Genomic DNA, 22,997 nt, shown 5'->3' with positions numbered 1-22,997 from the left:
TGCTCACGTTCGGAACGATCTCATCGCGAGAACTGAGCCGTGGTATAAATTCCACAATCGCGCTTGGTAGCCCCTGCACTCCGATCTCCTACGTCCGTTGGTGTGGTAAAGTCAGAGGTATGTATAACAAAATACAGAAAATATTTTTTTATCAGTCTATTTTACGTTTTGAGTTAGTTTTTCTGTTTTTTTCCTAAGTGTTTCCTAAGTGTCTGTCAGTCGAAGTTTTCCAGTTGCGTCGCTGTTGTTGAATTCACTGTTCAACAAGTGCTTTTTTTTTTTTTTTCACAAAATGATCATCTCGTTCGTTCCGAAAAACCTACCTGGTTTGTAGGTATAATAAAGGAAAAGGTGAATTTGGTCATATAGTCTGTTGTTGTTGATTGAAAAGTTTCCACAGACAGAAAGGACAGATACTTTTTTTTGGTTGCTCTGAAATCAAACGTCAAGAGCAAATTTCGACATTTTTGGATCCTCTGGTGTCAGCGTTAGCTAGTGAATTACCCAAAACGCGTTATAATTTCACCTTGACCAATGGCCTCAGGTGGTACAATTCCTGAAGTTGTGACAAGAAAGAAACGTTGAAAGTTGCACAGGATATTCATATGCGGAAAGACGTGTGAGTTAAAACTGAGAGAAGAAGTGGAAATAGCTCATGTGTTACAGGTGGTGTCAGTAAATGGCTGTCAAGTCTGAGGTCTGCCTACAGAATGAGCCTTTAAATTAACCTCTGCTCTAATATAGCCTACATCAATCTGTGGTATTCAGTTTCGAGTTTAGAAAAAAAAAATCGTACTTTCTTCCTTTTTTTCCCCTTTTATCTCCTTGGTTTTATAATATCAATAATATTACAGTGTATTTAACACAATATTACTCGTTTTCCTATTGTCATATTCACCTAATATTTTTATATAATTTTATATTATATAAGAGTACAGTCTCTCTGAAGAAGATGTCAAAACTTTATTTGCTTCACCTTTAGGGCTGCAACTAACAATAGATTATTAATTTTTACAATTAGCTGAGTAATCGTTTTGTCTTTAAAATGGCAGATAATAGTGAAAATCCACAAGTGTTTTCTTTTTGTTTCTTTTTGACAAACTATGAGAAACTTGAAGCATGTCAGTTTACTATCACATAGGACAAAGAAAAGCAACAAATACTCTCAATGGAGAGGCCAGTGTTGCTGCTGGAAAAATACTTCATCCATTAATCTATTGTCATACCAGGTACCAATTAATTAAGAACACGTCCATTGTGCTATAGCATACCTTTAGTGCTGAATTCACTGTAGCTGAAGTGATAAGTTGAATGACAAAAAATGTTTTGTACACCAAACAGTAATTTGATTAATCAAGATAATTATCGATAGATTACTGATAGTGAAAATTCACTAATTCACTAAGCTTTAAAATGCACAGTTCTTTCATTAGAAACTGAACAATTGCACAACTGTGTTGATATTCTGTACAAGAGAGACATAATTTCCTTGTCCTGTGAATGTGTAAAGTGAATGGTTAGAGCCATGATTTCACACACGCAAAGAAACAATGCACAGTTGTGATTTTGAGAAGAGATTGCACAACACTTAAACTGTTTTCCTTTTGTGTAATCCAGTCAGACTGAAGATGGCAGCAGGAAAAGCATATATTGGAAAGCTGGCCCCAGACTTCACAGCCAAAGCGGTGATGCCTGATGGACAGTTCCAGGATCTGAAGCTGTCAGACTACAGAGGTACACCTAAACCTGTGTCTCATCTTCTGTTGGTTGGAGGACATGCTTTGATGCCGCTCTCCTCTCGAATGTGACTCACTGTTCTGTGATCCCAACAATGTCTTGAATAGACATTCATTTACATTACTAACGACAGGAATTAATTAGACTGCAGTTACCATAGGTGCATTGTCACATGACAAATTCACAAACTTTTTTTTCCCCCTTGGTGCAGGGAAATATGTCGTCTTTTTCTTCTATCCGCTGGACTTCACCTTTGTTTGTCCAACCGAGATCATCGCTTTCAGCGATGCTGCCGAGGAATTCAGGAAAATCGGCTGTGAAGTCATCGCTGCCTCTGTTGACTCACACTTCTCCCATTTCGCATGGTAGTTACAAGACTTCATATTTTAAACACTCACAAGACGGTGGTGTGCATTCACTCCTCCTAGCTAATACCTCACTTTTTGTTTTTGGTTTATCTTCTTAAAGGACCAACACACCACGTAAGCAGGGCGGTCTGGGTACCATGAAGATTCCCCTGGTCTCTGACACACGGCGCACCATCTCCACAGATTATGGTGTCCTGAAGGAAGATGAGGGCATAGCCTACAGGTGAGTTTAACAACTTGAGGTTGAGAACCAGAGAAGCCAGTTTTGGTTGCTTTTTCTTCTGTTTGCAGAGGGAGGTGATGTACTTCCATCATTTAGCTCTCTTTTCTGGGGCTAATCTTAGGCTACATCCACACAGACATTTGCTATGTGTTCTTATTTCACTGTCTCACCCCTTGCATCGTTTTAACGCAGGGCAAATGTCTGTCTGAATGTGGCCTTTGGGCTGGTTTATGGTCTCTGGAAACCAGTTCAGAAATCAAATATGCTTCTAATCGCTCCAAACAGCCACACTGGAAGGTGGAGTGAAAAGCTGGTTGTGATAGAGAAGGAAGAGACCCGATATTGTTTAAATATAATGGGGCAAAAATTCAGACAGTCTTTTCAGGAAGTCATTCATAGTGTTCCACTCAGTTTCTCATATTAAAAGTGCCACAAATAGTTGCATGAAAAAAAAGAGGCTGAGGTTGAGATACCCTCTATCCTATCCACCCCATGGTGTGTGTATGTATGTGTGAGCTGTTCTTTCTCGATATTACAGAGGTCTCTTCATCATTGACGACAAGGGCATCCTGAGACAGATCACCATCAACGACCTCCCAGTTGGACGGTCTGTTGAGGAGACCTTGCGTTTGGTCCAAGCCTTTCAGTTCACCGACAAGCACGGAGAAGGTAAGCTACTGCTGCAGATCTGTGGCTCTGCACTGTTGTCCATTATACTGGGTGTTGTTGCATAAAACCCTTACTTATTGAACAATCACACCAATCTGTTTCTAAACGATTTGCTCGAAGTGTACTACGCTGCAAGTGATGTAATTAGAACTTTCATCTTTTTTTCCATGATCCAGACATGCTCATATTAATCATTTAACCCTTGTACTTCTAACCACAGTATATTATTTGAATCCAAAGTTGCTATTGGCTGTTTGAAAAGAAATTGCACCATATAAATCAGACAGGGCAAAGACTAAAGAGGCTTTTTCAAATTCAAAGGTTGGTACTCCAGTCAGTGCTGAGGTTCACTTGACCTACAGTGAGTTGAGAAATGACTGTAGGCAATAAATTGAGCATGGTCTGGCCACAGATAGATTTTATTTTATGCTACCAAACCTCTGATACATTTCCATGCTTTAAAAACTGAAGCAGTGATGATTATGTTCTGGATATGTGACATATTGGCACATCTTTACTGTTTCATCTGGGTCAGGATTCATTACAGTCTTATCTTTTCAGTCTGCCCAGCCGGCTGGAAACCAGGAAATGACACCATCAAACCTGACGTCCAGAAGAGCAAAGACTTCTTCTCCAAGCAGAAATAAGCCCAAGGCCCGAGTCTGCTGCCTGCTGTAGGAGATTTCATTTAGAGATTACATTTCCAGTGAACAATATTTAAGTCAGTCGTGCCTGTGGAAGAATGGTTAGGAGACAGTCTCTTTTTTTTAGTTACCATGATGTGTGTTCTATTGTCTGTAGAGCAAATAGTACAGTTATGACCAAAGTATATAATTGTGTAATTATGCTGTGGTAATGTATGCTGTTTTCCCCGTCTGACTGGGATAAATGTTTGTTCTTTCATGTCATCCTTTACTATTGCTAGATACAAAGGACCATACAAAACATTTTTACTGTTAAGAAGCCACAAACACCTCTCTCCATTATGTTGAACATTTTATTTTTTATTTTTACAGTGAACAACAAGTGTTCTTTCATCTGAATAAAAAATACAGTGTGTAACACTCTCATCAAGGGGTGCATTTACTTCAGTACCCAACAGGTGGGATGGGGTATAATTTAATTACAGACCATCTCACCTATCAGGGTGGAATTAAACAACATACCAACAGGTGAGATGTTGGGGTCTTGTTTAATATTATCTAGATAGTGGAAGGTCCAGTCTCAAGTCTCAAAAAAGAAGCATTGCTACTGTACTGAATTATATAAGTGGTGTTTTTACTTGGCTGGTTGGACCTCTCCTCAGATTTGACTGACATCTCTGTCACTCTCCTCTTACTTTTGTTATACCGGCTTGTCCTACCTACAAAGTTATTATTATTTTTTAAAAATAGTAGTTCTTATCAGACAAAGTAAAACACCTGAAAACACCAGTGTGAGGTGACAGGGCCTCTGATTTATCCTATGAACAGACCTAATATCTCAGACATTTTGATTTGTCATGGGATGAAAAGTTAAGGTGTAATTAATCATATTAATCACAGCTGTGTTCCATTTAGAGGTTTTAGTATTATGTCCGTTAGTTAAATACCAGTCCGCCTCTCTTTCTCACACTAGCGTATGTACAGTCTAAAGTCTACTGTATCACTGAGGACATAATATATGGGCGGGAAACACTGATTATAAAATCATAAGGTCTGTTAAACTTAAATGTTCAGTATCTTTATCCTAACCTATGCTTCGCAGACCGAACTAAAAATAGTTTTAAAAGGAAAGTGCCACAGATGTTGTTGTTGTTATTAGCTAAGCTAATCTAAATATTAACCGTAGCTAGTTAATTTGTTAGCATTAGCGAAACCTAGCTAGTTAAACTCTCCGCCACAGGAACGAGGAAAAATGGCAGCAGGGAAGACGTGCCTCAGGAAGAACAAGGAGGAAACTGCCGAGGTTTGAACACAGCACAGACTAGCTAAATAATAATATTACTAACGGGATTATTTACTCAGACAGTTAATTTATTAACTTGATTTTCTTTCTGTGCGCCATCGTGTGGCCATTAAGCTAAAAGTCGCATAGACTGTATAAATCTAACGCCAGCGTTAGCAAAAAAAATGTTTTCTCCTTCCAAACATCTTTGTTTAAACTGCTAAAGTGGACAGGATTATTCTTGAGCGACCTAAAAACCAAGGAAGAGTCCCTCGTCTTCGTTAAGAGGATGATGGCTGTGGCCGTCTCCTCCATCACCTATCTGAGAGGGATTTTCCCGGAGGATGCCTACAGATCCAGATATCTGGAAGGTGGAGTCCATTTTTGGATTTTTGAACAGTGTCTTCCAGTGATAGGGACAGTTTAGGAAACTTAAGAGGTTTTCATGTGTGGGTTATTTTACAGGACCCACAAAACGGGAGAAATGACCTTTTCTTAAGCTCTTGATAATACCACAGATCATTCCAGAAAAAGATTCAGGGTCATTGTAGATACCATACGATTATCAAGGAATAAGGATGCATTTTGTTATCTGTAAGTGCTGTTTGTCATTTGCTGTTTGCCATTTGACCAGATTTGTGTCTCAAAGTTTTACGTGAAGATTGCCACGCGCCTGGTGCCAACAAAGTTGTGAAATGGTAATTATAATTTTCCTGCTCCCAGACTTTACAGTAGCACATCAGCCAAGCTGGCCACAGCAGCTGGCTCAACACCAGAAGCCAGACCAGACCCATTTTAAAATGGAAAATCTGCAGTAATAATCAGCACTTCAAGGTAATTTCCTTTCCTACTTAATGTATTTATCCTGTTCAATCTTGTTTGTTCCAGGATGATGGGCTCCTTTGATGCACTAGAGAAGCAGTATGTAAGTGAATGCGTCTGTGAATACTTTGACTTTGTAATATTTTAACTGTTCTGCGATCTTGATCAGCACTCCAACTACTTTTACTTATGTTCGATGTTGTCTTCTTAACAGCTCCAGATTGTGTTCATTGGGGTATGTAAGTCTGCAGCATTTAGATTTAGCACTTTGCTTAGGTTGAGCAAAAGTGTTGCCAACAGTTACTGTATGTACACTGTATGTGTTATTGCGATCTAGGTGTGCACCAATCCAGATGAACCTAATGTAAGTTTTTTTCTGAAAATACAGGAAAAAACAGTTAAAATGCCAGTGTCATCAATGCAAAGAAATCTGAGAGATCTGTTTTTCTCTATTTGCAGTGCATTATTGAGTCCTACCAGTTTAGATTCAAATACACTGAGAAGGGACCAGAGATGGACATACTCAGGTTTGGTTGGACATACTGTATTGGCATTTGTCACATAGATGCAGCTTCCACAGGTGAGTTGATAGTGATATAATCTTCATGAAACCGCAGGGACAATGGCATGGAGATGCAGGTGACACTGGAGGGCACCAAGAGAGCTTCAGTGCTGCTCATCAGGAAGCTCTTCCTGCTCATGCAGAACCTGGATGCCCTTCCTAATGATGTCTACCTCACCATGAAGCTCTATTATTATGATGACAGTAAGACACATTACTATTGTCTCAGAGAATCATTTAGAAATCTAGTTTGATTTTTTTGGGCTGTGTAATGAGAATATCTCGTCCTGCTCTCCTTTAAAAGTCACTCCTGCTGACTACCAACCACCAGGCTTCAAGGAGGGCACGTGTGACAGTCTGTGGTTTGAAGGCATGGCTGTGCACTTTAAGGTGGGCGAGGTGCAGACGGCCTTCCACAGCTTGAAAGTGCGTGTGTCGGCCGAACAAGGCCGAGTTGAGAAACTTCAGGAAGGCAACCAGATGAAGGAGACCGAGCAGGTTTCTCAGGGAAATCCTCTGGAGAGGGAAATTAACAAGGTGGGTCCAGAAAGACGAATAAGTACTAAACATCACTGAATTAAATTGGTCTCATAACTGAGGTTTTCAGTTTGATGTACACTGCTGTTACAGGTTCCTCATAAGAAAATAAATGACAAAGAGGATCTGCCCTCTGAAGATGGTAAGTAAATGTTCTGGTGCTGGTACAAAACTGAAATTTATCTGAGACGATTCACTGACTTTTCTTTAAACAGAGTCTGCACAGTTCAAGAAACCCACCAGATCTGTGGCAAAGGTAAACATATACAAACACATGATGGGTATGCAGGTTATAGTTGAAATAGGGGTTAATGCAAACTAGACAGATGATTATCTTGTTTTTTTTGGTCTATCTTAGAGAAATGCAGCTGCCAAAAATCTTTCGAGGAAGAAAAGAAGAATTTAGCCGACCAGACAAGTGCTCAGACAGAGGTGAAAACATGTATGTGAAAAATTGCTTCATTTTATTGTAGTGATATTCACAAAGACTGTTTATGTCACAATTAACAAATGAGATTCTTTTGAGTTTCTTTCATTCGATACTTCACTCTACCCACAAAGACAAAATGTTGCTGTCACAGTTCTAATTTAAACAATACTGTACAGAAAGTGTCCATAAAGTGTACCGTCTACATGATTTAAACCAATACAATGTTCAAAAGTGCTTCATATTTTAGTATTGTATGTGTATAAAAATATATTGAAATGTGTTTTGCTCAAGAAATAAAACTTGACTGTAAACTTGGTTTCCTTGTACAAAAATTTAAAACATTTCAGATTTTTATTCTCTACATAAGTGAAACAATATTTATTAGGCAAAACTGCTGAATTGCAACTCACGAATCACAAAATGCAACTCATCTATGCTGAAGTAGCAGAAAACAATCAATGTTCAGTAAAAACAAAAATGTTAGGATTTGGCACAGAGAATAATGTTCGCTTTTAATTTGAATGTGTTTCCAGATCTAATGTTACATTGCCACCATACTGCTTAGTTACCAGCTATTTGTCTCACATTGAATTGTGTTACATTGTTCTTCAGTTCACAAAATACTGAAGAACACTGCTCACATTAAGGATGGACTGTTTGAGCCCCACTGATCAAAGCTTGTTCCTCATCACTGTTGCGCACTAACGTTTGATGGTTTTTCCCCTGAGTGATGGAAGAGATGCCCTGGTCCAGACCATCTCTTACAGTCTCTGGCATAGTGTTACAGCTTCATCCTCCTCTGTGTGTGTGTGTTTCCTAGAAAAGACTGTCCACATCGCCCATCTCCACAAACACAGTCTTTAGCTGGGAGTAGTATTCGATGGTCACCTGGCCGTTCTCCCGCCCTATACCTGGTGAAAGTAAGGATTATAAATTTACTTCCACTTCCACTTACTCTGACTGGGTAATAGTGAAACCAGGTTTTTAAATAAGGAAGTACTTTCCACAGAGATCAGATTAGCTACTGATGGTGTGTTACCCTTTGCAAATGAGCACAAAATCCTAATTTTACTTTTAGGTAAGTTCCCTAAAATTAGACTTAGGTCATTCCAATAATTCATAACATCTATTCTACTATGTTTTGAAATCAAAACAGGTTAAGTTTGTTGCCAGGGCAACTGAATGGGTACAACCTCTGTCCTGGTGATGCGAGTTAAAAATAATAACACTATAGTGGCTGTAAGCAAGACTTAAATGATGACTTTAAAATACTAATTTGCCAGAGACGGCTTGGCTCCTGGTTTATGTGCAAACAATCAGACTGTACCTGACATTTTGAAGCCTCCGAAGGGAACCTCGACGGGAGTGATGTTGTAGTTGTTGATGAAACAGGAACCAGCCTTGAGGTGTTCAACCACACGATGGGCTCGCCTCACATCTCTACAGGCGCAAAACAAAACTTAGTTTAGAGGTGACCATGCAAGTGGCATAGCTAGTTTCCCAAAGACGACGTAAATCCAGAAAGGTCTAAGACATTCTTGTGGTTTAAAAAAAAAAAAAATCACATATGGGCCAGTCAATTTGCCCTAGACATCTGGTGATAAACCCACCTGGTGAAAACTCCTGCAGCCAGACCCATGGTGGTATCGTTGGCTCTATGCAGCACTTCCTCTTCTGTTTCAAAGGACAACACGGACATGACAGGACCAAAGATCTCCTCCTTCACACAGGTCATCTCATCTGTGCAGTCACCTGTATGTGGGGAAATAAGACAGAACAAGTATGTGGAAATGCTGACACTTACTTGGTCTACACAGTATTCAGATAGTGCTGAATCCCACTGACTATAAACACTGAGGTTGTGGTTGCGGTAGAAATAGAGTAAACAGTTTACACCACAAGAAAGAGTAAAAAATAGGGCAGTGTATTTTCTAAACATGCTGTGTCTATAGAGGAGTGTACTGAACTCTTACCCAGTACACATGGAGTCATGTAGTATCCACCTTTGAGTTTGGGGTCTGATGGGACAAAGGGTTCACCTCCACACAACACTGTGGCTCCCTAGAAACAGTACAACTTACACCAAAGTCTAAATTTAAGCTGCCTGATTAAGTTTAAGCCTATCGACAAAGAAAAATAACTTTTTCGGACAAGTCTTACTTCTTTCTTTGCCTGGTCCACAAAAGATAAGACTTTTTCTAGATGTGACCGGCTGACCAGGGCTCCCATTCGGGTGCTCTCCAATAGTGGGTCTCCTATTTCAATCGCCTGGGTTCTCTTCACCACCTCCTCCACAAACTCAGGCAGAATGTCTCTCTGAACAAAGACCCTTGTACCATTGCTGCAGACCTGTGATACATTAGATCAAATCAAACAACATATTTTTATGTGTAGATTGGACACAAATTTCTAAAGTGTCAGCACATAAAGACGGTAAAATGTGACAGCGTATGAAAACCTAGTACAAAATATACAAAACAGTGCACACTACCTGGCCTTGGGACAGGAAGTTGGCCATGAGAGCTCCCCTCACAGCGTTCTCCAGATCGCTATCCTGGAAGATGAGCAGAGGAGATTTCCCCCCAAGCTCCAGAGTCACAGGTTTCACCCCCTTGGATGCCATCTCCATAATCTGTGGATCAAAGGCTGTCTCATTGCAATAAAACAAAGAAAAGTTGACAAGGTTTATAGAATTAGTTAGTTCTACCTCATAAATAACACTGACCTTCTTGCCTGTGGGAACACTCCCAGTGAAGGACACTTTAGCTACATCAGGGTGGTGGCAGAGTAAGCTGCCGGTCTCCTGGCCGCCCTGCACCACGTTGAATAGCCCATCTGGAGCTCCAGCCTTAGTGTAGATCTCTGCCAGCATGACTGCTGTCACGGGTGTCACCGGTGAAGGCTTGAACACCATGGAGTTTCCTGGTTTATGTGACAGACACCAGAGAAAAAACTAATCGTGGGTCTCTTATCTCAATTGCCTGGTTTACACTCGTATCGTTTGACTCATCTAACTAACTAAAAAGCACTCAGAGATTATACTGACTGTATGTGAAGTCTGCACAATTCACTAAATTGGATACAGTACTCCATTAAATACACAGCCTGGCAGACAGTGGTTGTGACTGAAGTGAAGAGACAGACTCATGACCACTGGAATACAGCTATTTAAATTCATCATGTTGCTGTAGTGCCATCTACAGGTGACGTGTCATTAAACCAAGCCAAATAAGACACACCTAGAAGAATTCAACAAACATTTGCCTTATTTGCCTTGATTTATGCCTTACTGGTCAGGAGTTATGAGCCAATGTGTAAAGCTCTTTATAAATTACTGCACTCTGGGATTATATAAATTATATAGTTATATATATAAGTTTTCTTTGGCCTGCAGTATACCTTTCTGACATGTTTCATTGAATTATTTTAGGTAATTTTTGAAATATTCTGCTAAATAACAAATAAACATATCAAACCAAAAACATAAATCGCTTGACAGGACATAATTTAGGTGCAATAACTGATGCCTTGATAGCTTTGGAAGAATCCCTTACCACAGGCCAGGGCTGGAGCTGATTTCCAGGCAGCTATCTGAAAAGGATAATTCCAAGCACCAATGCCAGCACAGACTCCCAAAGGTTCCCTCCGCGTGTAGGCAAAGGATCCTCCAGGCAACTGCACATGCTGACCTTGTCAAGGAAAACAGAAGCATAAACATGACCAAATAGTGTTTAAATGTGACTTTTTTTTTAAAAGATTCTGGTTTTAAAAAGTGCTGACACTGGAAATCTGAAGGATGTAATCATAACATTTTTCAAATAAAGTCTTTTCCTCTGCCAACACGTGACAGAAATACCTGATGAATCTTTTTAATTAATTTGATCTGAAAGATAAACTCCAGCAAATTGAATTTTCATACATATAGTATCTTCTAATGGGCTAAAATGCTCATCATATGATGGGTTTTTTTCCCCACTAGTCATTAATAAAAATGGTGGATCACGTACTTTGTAACATTAAGTTTAATGGCTGCTAAGTGGCAGATAAGTGCTTGGGAAAACACTTAACTTTTAAGTAAGGGTTATACCAACCTGCCAGAGTGCTGGCCAGTCCTGCATAGTACTCTATACACAGTCTGGCAGAGTCCACATCCAGACGGGCCTCTGTGATGGACTTCCCATTGTTGACCACCTCCATTTCAGCTATCTCCTCTCTCCTGCTCTGTGCATGAAAACCAGAGCAAATGTAATAAATTGTGTTAGTATAGAAACACTGGATGCACAGGAGATTCAGTTGAGCTAATCATAATGACTTGTTAACTAATTTAGGTATTATACAACTGTGAAAGATTCAAATAAAACAAACAGAATAAACACCTCAATGATATGGGCAGCTTCGATCATAATCCTCGCCCTCTCCATCCCAGACATTTTGCTCCAGTGGCCAAAGGCCAGCTTGGCAGCCTTCAGAGCCTCATCCACATCCACAGCTCCACACGGCTCCAAATGGCACAAGACCCGCCCTTCAATGTTAATGGTGACAACAGCAAAGTACACAGGTTAAATATAAAAAAAAAACAGGTTACAGTGTCTATCTGACAAGGCCATCTCACTTTGCTTGTTCATTTTGTTAGTACTGATTCAATGTGATTCATTCTTCAATTAAGAAGGCAATCAAGTCTAGGCCTGTAGGCTACAGACTGTGGCACACTGAGTCTTAGCCTGACATTTACGCTGTGGAGTTGGAGGTTTCATTTGCAGCGATGGTAGCGATAAGACAAGGAGCATCATTGTGCTTGAATAGTGGGCTCCACACAGGCAGTGTGCAAGCTTAAATGGAGTTAAGATATCTGAATTAAAGTTAGGAACCAAGCCACAAAGAGCCTTAAAATGAATGAGACTGAAAATCTACAACGCACAGGGTACTAGGCAGGCTATAATACAGTAGCTAAGGATGTGGTCATACATCTTAGTTCTGCTCCACTGAAGCTGCTCAGGGGCCATAAAAATGGCTGCTTATGGAAGTGGCCAGGTGTGACAATTTGAATAAACACTATTTAAATCAGGATGTGTAGGAGCATGTTGCTGAAAAACAGCATGCCTAGACCGTTTAAGTTCTTAAAGTTTCTAAAGGTCAAGATAAGCTGTTAAAATACCTAATATTTTTTTTGCCTAGGCCAGAGATCACCAGACACACATCTTCACACAGTAACGTCCAAAGTCCAGTTAGGAGACAGTGTCAGTAATGTCAAAACAGTGAAAAATTATTTTCAGTATTAAATAATTGTATGGCATACCTGTTGCAGGTTCATAAACACTTTCTTTGTTGCATTTCTCTTGGCTAGTCCTTCTCTTCCCAGCCCAGAAGTTTAGCGGAACGGTGACATCCACTGAGCCCGAGGAGACGCATCGTACCGCCGCCGCGAGAGGAGCGGCAGCGGGCCGCCGCAGGAACACAGCCACCCTCTGTAGCATACTCAAATTGGCCCTGTTCCTCAAAGGTAAGCCGATGACTGTAAAATACACTGTGCAGGTAACGGCCAAGCAACACTGTCACCTCATTTAAGCAAATCCGACAACAGAAAACGCCAACTACACCAAGTGTGCAAAACTGTTAACGCTAGCTACTTTTCTTCAACTTGTTATATATATATTAGTGATATGTCATTACTGTATTTAAGTCTTCGTGATACACGCACCTACAGGATTCGTTAAGTCATTAACAGTGAATTTGAAGACAATGAGCTGAAATCTAACTTAATATAATATTTTGTTCACCGTACTTTATTTTGCTGAGGCTCGACAAGGAGGCGGGGCAAATGAAGTACGACTGTAGCCGAAATCCGGCAGCCATCAGAGCGTAACAGATGATTGGATGGCTTCAGTGTCAATCACAAAAAGAACAATAAAGATAAAATTTACAAGTTAAGAATTTAGTTATATCGACCCCGTGTGTGTGACAATAAACATTTATAAAAAAATAAATACAAAACAAATTGATATAATCAAAATATGAGAATATAAAACTGACGTTGGTGACGTAGGAAGAGCTCCGTCACAATGATCCTCCAGCACAGCATCACCCACCGCACATTGCAAGTATGGCCGGGGACAGCGAGACACATCTAAAGGACCGTGGCGAGAACACCAGCATTATTCGACAACCTTTTCTCATCGGTGTCTCCGGAGGTACCGCCAGCGGCAAGGTTGGCATCCTGCTTAGCTAATGTGACGGTTTTTGCGAATTGTCATGTTAAGATTTTGAGCTAAATCACGTCGGAGGGTCAGTTGCCAGCCGGGTGCTAGTTGACCGCGTGGCTTCAGCGGTACAACGTTGAGGTTTGATTGACAGCTCTATCATCTGTTTAATCACCCGGCTCTCCATTAGCACCGGTTTCACTGGCACGGCATGCTTGTCCGCCGCCACTTGGACTGAAATTTGTGCTGTCTGTTCGTTTGCATTTCATTTTTTCGTACAGGATGGAAGTCGTGGGCAGGGACGTCTACCGTTAGACGACGTGGAAATCACTGATTTTAGCTTAGCTAGCCGCCAAGCTAAATTCCATCACACTCTAGCGTAGCAGTGCCGGCTGCGCTAGACAATAGCCAGTGCTAGCTTGCCTCAAGGGTAGCTAGACCGTGTTTGTAAACATTGCCGCTTACATTTGTTTCGTGTCTACATTATCATATTAATACATTTGTAGCGTTACATATAGTTAGGGTAAATACCAGTTGTGTGGCGTCAAATGTTTCTTTATTTTTTCTTCGAGTGACCTGCGGTAACCGCTAACCTTAAATAACATTAACCTAGATGTTGGTGTATTGAATCACAGCAGACACAGGCGCCAGCGGGAAGAACAGCATCTTGGAACATTCGTCTTAGGCCATCGCGCCCACGTCCCTTTGTTCAGTTGTACGTAGATGACCATTATACCGTCAGGTATGGTAATCAGGTGTTGCCCCAGTGTAGTGTAACATTAGCCGAGGTTAACTTAAATACATCCCGGCCTTTATTTTAACAATTATTATATAAATAGCCTCATTGTTTTACCTTTTACTGTAACTTACGCTGCTGCGTGGGCAGTGGCAAGCTAACAGAAGCACGCTGGGAAGAGACCGTGCTCTTCTTTCAAAGACAGACGTGGAAATTTATCGAAGACGTCACTAGATTTCTTTGTTATGATCTGGGTGTATTTGGCAACTTGTTAGTGGCGCCTGAAAAAAAAAATCCCCACATAAACACCTCATGCAAACCGGATACACGGGTTAACTGGAAAACCTTTTGCTGCTGAAGCGTTGCTTGTTTTCATTTTTCATGGTTGTGACTTTATTCCGGTTTCACCTATGGTATAGATGCACCACAGAAGTAGATAGGAGGGTGAAGACTCGCCTAACCCCATAACTACCACCATCACCAAACTTTGTCCCAGATATCAGCTCACTGGCGCTGAGCCAGTGTTTTCCTGAAAACTCATCAACCCGCAGGGGGGCTGGCCTGTAGGGTTTTGACGCCAGGTTAGACCAGTTTTAAACTGAGAAGTTAGTGACGGCTTCCCTGAGTGTGAAGTTACCCTTTTTATGAATTGGATGATGTAATTTTAGCCACCCCCCAGCTCCAGCCATCAGCATGGTGAGGCATTGCAGATAGTTTTGTATTTTCATCAGCTTCTCTGCTGATGCTTCATTAAGGGGCAGATAAGCTTTTCTTGTTCAGTACAGAATGCACTTCTTTTGTTCTGCCATTAATAAATATGCCAATATTAATTTGCTGAGAAATTTGATCTAAGTAGAAAAGTTGAGAATACTCACTTATACCCAAATATTTGTTTAATCTTTAAATAGCAAACTGTATGATTAAAATATCTATGTGTTAGTTTTCTTTTTTTAAAGAGACTAATCACATAGTCATCTTATTGATAAGTCACTTACGTTGGCTGATGCTATGGATTGGACTACTAACTGCCATTACCGTTTGGATCTGTGGTGTGTTCGAAGTAAGGCCCTTGTGACTCGAAATGCTGCATTTGAGCATGTTGACACAACCACCTAGCTCCCGATTGGGGGCGTCCAAATTCATTGTAGCACAATTTGATGAACACAAAAGCAGCATAGCCTCGGGCAGCTGAGGAATGCCCAGTCAGCACTGGGTATGAGATTCGTTTAGTTGGGGAGGTCAGTGCGGACAAACATGGTGGGCCACGGTGCAGTTCACCTATGGTTGTGTTAGTTGACCTCGTGACGGGGTGGGAATTTACCCACCCACTCTAATTTCTAGGTAGAATATGACTGTGTGTTTTCTGTTAAGACTGAATTGAGACTATTTCACCATTATGGTGCTTTCACTCACACTGGTAGTAGTGTGGCTGAAGATTTTTATTTAACCATCTGCTCTTGTACATTTTTTAACATCTGCATATCTACACTGTCAGTTCTCTTATCACCCAGGTTTTACTATTCCAACAGGCATCTTTTTTTTTCTCTTTCTCTGTTTCTGCAGTCGTCTGTATGTGAGAAAATTATGGAGCTGCTGGGGCAGAACAAGATCGACCACCACCAGCGGCAGGTGGCGATCCTCAGCCAGGACAGCTTCTACAAGGTGCTGACTCCTGAGCAGAAGGCCAAGGCACTAAAGGGCCAGTTCAACTTCGATCATCCAGGTATTAAAAACACTTGACAGTAGGTGGCACAGCTGATGCACTGCGCTGCTTATAGCACCTCGGCGAGCTTGCAGCAGGCACATGTTTGCTACTCAAATCACAGATTTCAGTGGCCTCAGAGACCGTATTATTCGTGTGCTACCTAATCAGCAAGTGGAGTTTCACAATGGTTGTGTGGTTTTGAAATTCTCCACATACTCGACTTTGTAAACTAAATGATGTATGTAAACAGGTGCAGTCATTTGTGGCTTGCTTTAGTGCTACATGTATTAAAAATTAAGGCTCACGTGACAGTAACTTATATACCCAAATGGCCAAAATGATATAAAAACAGTGTTTAAAACAGGCTTGTGTTCTGGAGCATGCTTTGCTGCCATGCAGATAATTTTCCCAAAATGTTCTTGGCAGAAGCATCGACTCCATTTTTGGAGCCTGACTTTGCCCCCTCTTGCTCCTGCTTCCTTTCTCGGCTGATTTTAAAACCCCACAGTCAGCAGGCCTTTCTCAGAGGCAGCTGCTCTGTGGCCCGGAGACTGAACCCAACACGTGCTACACGAAAGGGATTCCTGGGTTACCACAGGTGCAGTGTGGGGTGTCCCACGTGTCCCTGCTTGCACACTAAGTTGGTGTAAATGGGGTTAAGTAATATAACATCACATTAAGATTTCAACTTTGCCTTTTCTCGTCCACAGATGCCTTTGACAATGAGCTGATCATGCAAACACTCAGACAGATCCTGCAGGGGAAGACTGTCCAGATCCCAGTTTATGACTTTGTCACTCATTCCAGGTGAGCACCTCTTAGTTTCCTGCTCAATAGCTGTTTATCTAGCAACATGTGTCCCCTGCAGAGCAGATGCTTAATCTCCCATTGCGGGTCATGAGTCACTGGTTCCTCATCCTATCATTTGGCTTACAACTTGATTGTGTAATGAATTTAAATTTGCATGACCTCATGTCTGCATATAGACACTGACAGAAAAGAGGACACTTTTCTGTGTATCTTTCCAGGAAAGAGGAGTTTGTCACGGTGTATCCAGCTGATGTGGTCCTGTTTGAGGGTATCCTCATGTTCTACTCACAGGAAATCAGAGATCTGTTCCAGATGAAGCTGTTTGTTGACACAGATCCAGACACACGGCTCTCACGCCGAGGTGTGTGGGGAGAGCTTGTAACAAGTGTAGAGCGCTCTAATTTTCTTTTATATATATTGTTAAATGGCTATTATTTACATTGTCCATGTTTTTTTTTTTTTTGTTTGTGCTTTCTCTCAGTTCTAAGAGACATCAGTGAGCGTGGAAGAGAGCTGGAGCAAGTGCTGGCTCAATACATTACTTTTGTGAAACCGGCCTTTGAGGAGTTCTGTTTACCAGTAAGTGATGTTTTTGTATTTGTGTGTTAAGCCTTGTCAGTTGATTTATAATCACATCTTTTTAAACTCAAAGTATCAGTCTGACTATATTATACAATACACATCATGAGAAAAATGTAACGTGAGCGTTGTTTGACCATATCTTTATTTCTACTAGACAAAGAAGTATGCAGATGTGATTATTCCTCGAGGAGCAGATAACCTTGGTAAGACCAGAGTCATTATATAGAATATACATTGTGTTTGTGTGGTTCAGTCTTGCAAACGTTTTTTCCCAAGCCTTGTGAGGCGTTGCATTATGGGGGAGCTCATCAATGTTTCACCTGAAATTCTGTTTACAAAAGAAAAGTGCCGGTTGGGGCTGAACATCACAGGTTTGAAAATGAAAAACATCAGGGCCTGTGGAGTTGGGAGGAAATGAAACTTCTGTAGCTCACTTCTCTCCTCTGCTTGAGGCAACATCAGCCACTACTAGCATAACACACCCAAAATTCCCCAGATCTCTGGTCGAGTGGTATTGTGGGTAATATAAGGGCCAGGTTTTGACAAGGAAGAATAATGTGTGAATAAGGACAATGTCTTTGTTTCTGCTGCATCAGTTTTGATATTATGAGTCTGACATTGCTACAGAAATGCAATGCTAAATCAGTGTTGTAGTCTTAAGTCCTCTGTGTCACCATCTCTCTCTCTTGTTCTCTGCTTGCAGTGGCCATCAACTTGATAGTACAGCACATCCAAGACATTCTGAATGGCGGGCTAAGCAAGCGTCACAATGGCTGCATGAACGGCCACAGCACTCCACGTCAGCGGCGGACCTCCGAGTCCAGCAGCCGGCCTCATTGACCTCGTTGCACCTCTCTTCACAGGAAGGAGAGGGGTGTGGGGGTTGCGCTGTAAATAATGCCTGTTGGCATCACTGTATTTAAGAGAAAAAGAAAAAAAAGAGATGCAAAAATAATAGAAATGCCTTTTATTATCATGAGTACTCTTGTTCATTTACTTTCATTGTAATTGTTGAACTTGGGATTCAGATTTTTTTGTCAGGACAAGTAAAAGAAAAGCTCTTGTTATTCTTGTGATGAGACCATGGGTTTATTTTGACCCCATGCATTTTTCCTCCCAGATTGCATTTTGTTTTTTATTGTATCCCCTGCTGCTCCATGGAAATTCATGCTGACTATGAATAAAAGAGGGGAAACTTTTTATTTTATTTTTTAAACATCTGATAAAACTTGAAACCCTTAATGGCTGGTGAGTGATAAATGTTTGGTTGGGTTCCAAACGAGAAGGATGTGGATTAGAAGACGAGATGAACCAGGATTGCACTCTGTATTTGTACTGACAATCTTGGCAATGTTTCCTACCCTATTTTTTTTCTCTCTCTGTTTAAAGTTCGCTCATCATGTTGTTTAGTGTAATGTGTTACACTAGAAGTCTGTTTACTACACAAAGTGTTCACCGTGTTGATTCTGTGTAACATTTGCAGCAGCAGAAAAACACTACACAATTTTTCAGTATTGATTGTCACATGCAGAATAATGTGACCACCAGACCAGTGAAGCCCAAGGCTTGAAAAATCAACTGACTACTGTATTAACTGAGTCCAGTGTTGTGGGTATTGTTACATTATTTTTCTTCTCTAATTAAGAGCCCATTGATGTGTATTGACTGTCCCAATCAAAAGTTATTAATACATCTACTTCTCTTTGTGCATAACAGAAAGGTATTCAAATCTGGACATATAATTTACATCAAATCTTCCCTAATTTAGAGGTTTTTGCCAGCTTTCACCACAGAATCAGGCCCCGTTGAATAAGATTAAAATGCAACATGTATATTCTCAGGTTGATGATACCCTTTTTGATTTGAAAGTCCAGAGAAAAAAAATAAAGGAGCGATGAGGGTGTTCAAGGCCACAGCAATATTATTTATGCCAGGTGTGTGACCATGAACCACTGAGACCCACCACAATGCCTCTGCTAAGTTGCCTCAGGTTATGTACAGCAAGCATCCGCACTAGAAACCAGTTTCAATTCTAACACAAGGTTACAATAAAAACTGTTGAATCGATTTTTTGTATTCCATGTGCTGTATATGTTGTGTATAGTGCAATTGAATGAATGAATGATTTGTACCATGAGATTTGTACGGTATGGCTGATGATTTGGCTCGGGGAGTTGTTTTTTTTTCTTCTGGAGGATTTATATGGCGTCGCCAGATGCTAAATGGTCAATAAACTGAAACATCCCAGTGTATCTGTGATAATCGCTTCATTATTTGGTTAAAGTATGTGAATGGTGCGCTGATGTGAGATTTAAATGTGCGTCTATGTGTGTGTGAGAGAGCTTGTTAGAACAAAGACTTGGCTAACACAGCTTTACACAATAAAATACCGTTAGTAGGTCATTCGGTTTCTCCCCGGTGTTTCCACTAGAGGGCGCCGTTGACCGCTGTTGTTCTGCTGCCTTATCGTGCTGACGGATGTGTGAATGCTTGGATACGTGTTGTCGATTTTGAACACTAAAAATGAGAGAAAGAATCAAGACCGTGACGTTCAATTTCTAATGCAAAAGGGGAAAACGCGCTGCTGGTACACTGACTGCTTTTCTATGTCGCTAACGCCACCAAAAAACCCAAACTGGTGCTTTATTATTATTGGGAGATAGATAGAGAAATCAGAATATCCGAGGAGTCATGAACGCAGCAAGGAAAGTTGTCAGTGGGAAGGCTTCAAGATGGTGGTATGTGTCTATGCTTCGTGTGTGGTGTAAACGTGAACGTGTGTAGCTTATTTTTGGGTGAATACTAACTCCTCCTTTTGAAATATGCACGACAGAAATTTGGGCTCCAGTTCAAAGCCACTCTGGAGAATGTCACCAACGTGAGACCACTGGGAGAAGACTTCCGCTGGTTTCTGAAGGTAGGATGGCTGAAGCTAGCATGCTAATTCACCTCTCCACACATTTAGTTATATCGGAGTATTTTCTCTCTTTGTTCAGTAATGGTCCCAAGTTTATCATGTTCATTCTTAAGGGAAACCTGGTGACTTTAAACACTCTTTAACTACTAAATATGGAGACAGGCTCAAACTGTTCAAATGTTATGTTCACACCCTGCTCTCTGCACTGACTGATGCTCAAATTCCCAGATTCTTCAGAATCAATCTCTAATTCTCCTCAAATATCATAGAGGTTTGGCACAATTTTTTAAACAAAATCTGATCAAATAGATCCTGTATAAAAGTGTGTGGGAGTGCATCCCAACCTCCACCTCCATTTGTGTTTTTAGTTCAGCGTCTTTCCTGCTGAACTGAAACAGTGCAGGCTCAAATCATGGCCAAGTACCATTCTGTAATTTTCTTTCTCTGCCTACTACGTGTTTTAGCCTCTGTCTCCTTTTCTGTCTCACTCACATAAGCAGTTTTCTTTCTATCTTTTCCTCTTAATTTAGCTGAAGTGTGGGAACTGTGGCGAGATCCCGGACAAATGGCAGTATGTTACCCTAGTGGTAAGAAAACTAAATCTTTGTGTCCACGCATTTTGCCAGATTTTGTAAAACTCACACACATGCAGTATCCAACTTGTGTTTTTCTTTTTTTTTAATTTTCCATAGGAGAGTGTGCCACTGAAAGGAGGAAGAGGCAGTGCCAGCATGGTGCAGAAGTGTAAACTCTGTGCTAGGGAAAATTCAATTGGTACAATCTGACATATCATTTTGTCTACAATCTCTGAGGTAAAAACTCTGGTGGAAGTATAATATGTCAACTGTCTCCTTCCAGATATCCTGGGAGACACAATCACACCTTATAACGTAAGCAAACATCCTGTACTTCTACTTTTAAGTATACACACACACACATTACCAGCCTGTTTTCATGCAGCCTGACAATCTACACAGGAGACTTGGCTGCTGCTGGTGTGCAGCATGACAGATGGTGCACAGAGTAAACTTTCTCCTTTTCAGTTTAATCACCCCTTTAGGCAAATACTGATGATGCAAATGCATTAAGTAACATCCAGCATTTCTGGCTGTTTCTGTTAATGAGAAGCTTTATTGAAAATAAAGCACCTCCAGAGCCTTTTAGAAATCCCTTCAACATTTAAAGCAAATTACCGTTGAGAGAAACTGTTTCATTTCCCGGCCGTTTAACTGTGTGTTTGTGTTTCTCTAATTCTGTCTGTTTGCTGGGTTGAAGGCCGAGGACAGTGAAAGCTTCAAAACAATGGTGCAGTTTGAGTGTCGAGGTTTGGAGCCTGTTGACTTCCAACCACAAGTAAGAGGCTTTGTTTGAAATTTACTGTGTGTGTGTGTGTGTGTGTGTGTGTGTGTGTGTGTGTGTGTGTGTGTGTGTGTGTGTGTGTGCCTGCTGAACACAGGTGAAGATAAAAACATTTTAGGTGTACCTGTTTCTTTTTCAGACATTACTCATGTTTGCTGTTTTCTGCTCAAAAAGTCAAGGGACCGTTTACCCCCCCCAAAAAAAAAAAAAAAAAAATCAATGATTAGGGTCACGTAGTCAGAGGTCTGGAGGAAATGTGACTCCACATAACAAAGGCCATTGATATGAATTGAAATCAGTGACCTGTTGCTGACACCATTACATCCAAACTACTCTGAATGAAACATCGCAGATACATTACAGTACACAGTTATTTCAGATTTAGGCTTTATTTATATGTGTTATCCAAAACTATGAATTGTGTTCCTGGTTCCAGATAACTGACAGTATGATAATGCCATGCTACTCTCTCTACCTTCCTTCTCCAGGCTGGCTTTGCTGCACAAGGAGCAGAGTCTGGGACACCATTTCCTGATATCAACCTACTCGAAAAAGTAAGTGCAGTGGGAATAACTTGCAGTGCTTAACAGTCTTTGTGTTTACATTGTGTTCATTGCACAAGTATTAACGTTTTAGAGAATGTTTTCACTAACACCTCAGGACTGGACCGACTATGATGAGAAAGTCAGCGAGTCGGTGGGAATATACGAGGTCACGCACAAGTTCATCAAGTGCTGATGCTGCGGTCATCATGTGATGAGCCTCTGAGGAGGGAGAATGAACACTACGGCCAAACATCTTCAGGCCTGTTTCCCGGAAACAGCAACGCTTCAGACTCTGAGGTGGCTTGGTTTGGTTGACGATGAACATTAGGAGTCATGGATTAACAGCACAGGTTGCCTCCATACACACATCTGGGATTGATCGACGTGCTCAACGGAGAAGGCTTCTGGGTTTTTTTTTCACTGTCTCAATAAAATTGAAGGGTGAAACTTTTGAGTTGAGGTTGTTCTTTCATCACACCCTCATTAGCATCAATTAACAATTCAAATCTGTTTTGTTTAAAGTATTGTAGTATGTGACAAAAGCATATCGAGGCTCATAGGAGCACTTTTTTGATGAGGAGAAAAAAGTGCATTGTGTCATTGTCATTGGATGTTCCAGTTGCAATAATATTTTTAAAAGATGACACATTATTTTATTCATTTTAAATATTCTGAGCTTTTAATTAGAAAATGATTATATTGATTTCCCTTCAAATTCAATAGTAATTTATTGTGCATTTATTGTACATCCAATAATTAACTTCAAAGCTCAATAGATGCAATGGAACATCACACCTTACTTTTAAAACTGCATTTTTTTGTGGGAGGAAATTAAAAAGGAGAGAGTGTAGTCAAGTACTGAAAAGTACAAC

At 40.7% G+C, this 22,997-nt stretch overlaps 5 protein-coding genes across 5 annotated transcripts; 4 read left to right on the top strand and 1 right to left on the bottom strand.

The window, feature by feature from the left end:
* On the top strand, window positions 1–4,067 carry prdx1 (peroxiredoxin 1). The gene is made up of 6 exons (XM_041055043.1): window positions 1–117; window positions 1,618–1,734; window positions 1,949–2,102; window positions 2,206–2,328; window positions 2,867–2,997; window positions 3,559–4,067. Exons 2-6 carry the CDS (start codon window positions 1,629–1,631, stop codon window positions 3,642–3,644), a joined length of 600 nt encoding a protein of 199 aa, XP_040910977.1. The 5' UTR covers window positions 1–117; window positions 1,618–1,628; the 3' UTR covers window positions 3,645–4,067.
* Window positions 4,068–4,893: 826 nt separating this feature from the next.
* On the top strand, window positions 4,894–7,250 carry zte38 (zebrafish testis-expressed 38). Its single transcript, XM_041055042.1, has 12 exons — window positions 4,894–4,944; window positions 5,150–5,294; window positions 5,558–5,621; window positions 5,812–5,848; window positions 5,960–5,980; window positions 6,083–6,109; window positions 6,205–6,272; window positions 6,363–6,511; window positions 6,612–6,844; window positions 6,938–6,986; window positions 7,060–7,100; window positions 7,203–7,250. Exons 1-12 carry the CDS (start codon window positions 4,894–4,896, stop codon window positions 7,248–7,250), a joined length of 933 nt encoding a protein of 310 aa, XP_040910976.1.
* A 59-nt stretch (window positions 7,251–7,309) lies between these two features.
* On the bottom strand, window positions 7,310–13,072 carry aldh9a1b (aldehyde dehydrogenase 9 family, member A1b). Its single transcript, XM_041056304.1, has 11 exons — window positions 12,571–13,072; window positions 11,651–11,796; window positions 11,366–11,495; window positions 10,829–10,963; window positions 10,000–10,196; window positions 9,766–9,906; window positions 9,435–9,623; window positions 9,248–9,335; window positions 8,885–9,026; window positions 8,602–8,714; window positions 7,310–8,185 (listed from the first exon to the last, which is right to left on the bottom strand). Exons 1-11 carry the CDS (start codon window positions 12,746–12,748, stop codon window positions 8,091–8,093), a joined length of 1,554 nt encoding a protein of 517 aa, XP_040912238.1. The 5' UTR covers window positions 12,749–13,072; the 3' UTR covers window positions 7,310–8,090.
* A 281-nt stretch (window positions 13,073–13,353) lies between these two features.
* Window positions 13,354–19,554, top strand: uck2b (uridine-cytidine kinase 2b). Its single transcript, XM_041056041.1, has 7 exons — window positions 13,354–13,479; window positions 15,771–15,930; window positions 16,623–16,719; window positions 16,941–17,083; window positions 17,204–17,301; window positions 17,459–17,507; window positions 18,008–19,554. The coding sequence occupies exons 1-7, from the start codon at window positions 13,375–13,377 to the stop codon at window positions 18,142–18,144; spliced, it is 789 nt and encodes a 262-aa protein (XP_040911975.1). The 5' UTR covers window positions 13,354–13,374; the 3' UTR covers window positions 18,145–19,554.
* Window positions 19,555–19,836: 282 nt separating this feature from the next.
* On the top strand, window positions 19,837–22,576 carry czib (CXXC motif containing zinc binding protein). Its single transcript, XM_041055367.1, has 8 exons — window positions 19,837–20,042; window positions 20,138–20,221; window positions 20,752–20,808; window positions 20,914–20,995; window positions 21,080–21,111; window positions 21,497–21,574; window positions 22,069–22,134; window positions 22,241–22,576. Exons 1-8 carry the CDS (start codon window positions 20,037–20,039, stop codon window positions 22,316–22,318), a joined length of 483 nt encoding a protein of 160 aa, XP_040911301.1. The 5' UTR covers window positions 19,837–20,036; the 3' UTR covers window positions 22,319–22,576.
* Window positions 22,577–22,997: the final 421 nt, after the last annotated feature.

This window comes from Toxotes jaculatrix, chromosome 14 (genome assembly GCF_017976425.1).
Source record: "Toxotes jaculatrix isolate fToxJac2 chromosome 14, fToxJac2.pri, whole genome shotgun sequence".
NCBI lineage: Eukaryota > Metazoa > Chordata > Actinopteri > Toxotidae > Toxotes > Toxotes jaculatrix.
This window is presented reverse-complemented; position numbering and strand designations above follow the sequence as displayed.

What these genes read in the sequence shown, in the direction of transcription:
- uck2b (XM_041056041.1), top strand. Translation starts at nt 13,375, where the DNA reads ATGGCCGGGGACAGCGAGACACATCTAAAGGACCGTGGCGAGAACACC. An exon ending in TTGAGGAGTTCTGTTTACCA is followed by an intron (nt 17,302 to 17,458) that starts GTAAGTGATGTT and finishes TATTTCTACTAG; the next exon opens with ACAAAGAAGTATGCAGATGT. An exon ending in TCGAGGAGCAGATAACCTTG is followed by an intron (nt 17,508 to 18,007) that starts GTAAGACCAGAG and finishes CTCTGCTTGCAG; the next exon opens with TGGCCATCAACTTGATAGTA.
- czib (XM_041055367.1), top strand. An exon ending in ACTTCCGCTGGTTTCTGAAG is followed by an intron (nt 20,222 to 20,751) that starts GTAGGATGGCTG and finishes CTCTTAATTTAG; the next exon opens with CTGAAGTGTGGGAACTGTGG. An exon ending in TGCTAGGGAAAATTCAATTG is followed by an intron (nt 20,996 to 21,079) that starts GTACAATCTGAC and finishes GTCTCCTTCCAG; the next exon opens with ATATCCTGGGAGACACAATC.
- aldh9a1b (XM_041056304.1), bottom strand. Translation starts at nt 12,748, where the DNA reads ATGCTACAGAGGGTGGCTGTGTTCCTGCGGCGGCCCGCTGCCGCTCCT. An exon ending in GTGTTCCCACAGGCAAGAAG is followed by an intron (nt 9,907 to 9,999) that starts GTCAGTGTTATT and finishes TTTGATCCACAG; the next exon opens with ATTATGGAGATGGCATCCAA. An exon ending in CATGACTCCATGTGTACTGG is followed by an intron (nt 9,027 to 9,247) that starts GTAAGAGTTCAG and finishes CCCCACATACAG; the next exon opens with GTGACTGCACAGATGAGATG.
- zte38 (XM_041055042.1), top strand. Translation starts at nt 4,894, where the DNA reads ATGGCAGCAGGGAAGACGTGCCTCAGGAAGAACAAGGAGGAAACTGCC. An exon ending in TGGAGAGGGAAATTAACAAG is followed by an intron (nt 6,845 to 6,937) that starts GTGGGTCCAGAA and finishes CTGCTGTTACAG; the next exon opens with GTTCCTCATAAGAAAATAAA. An exon ending in GGATCTGCCCTCTGAAGATG is followed by an intron (nt 6,987 to 7,059) that starts GTAAGTAAATGT and finishes TTCTTTAAACAG; the next exon opens with AGTCTGCACAGTTCAAGAAA.
- prdx1 (XM_041055043.1), top strand. Translation starts at nt 1,629, where the DNA reads ATGGCAGCAGGAAAAGCATATATTGGAAAGCTGGCCCCAGACTTCACA. An exon ending in CACTTCTCCCATTTCGCATG is followed by an intron (nt 2,103 to 2,205) that starts GTAGTTACAAGA and finishes ATCTTCTTAAAG; the next exon opens with GACCAACACACCACGTAAGC. An exon ending in CACCGACAAGCACGGAGAAG is followed by an intron (nt 2,998 to 3,558) that starts GTAAGCTACTGC and finishes TTATCTTTTCAG; the next exon opens with TCTGCCCAGCCGGCTGGAAA.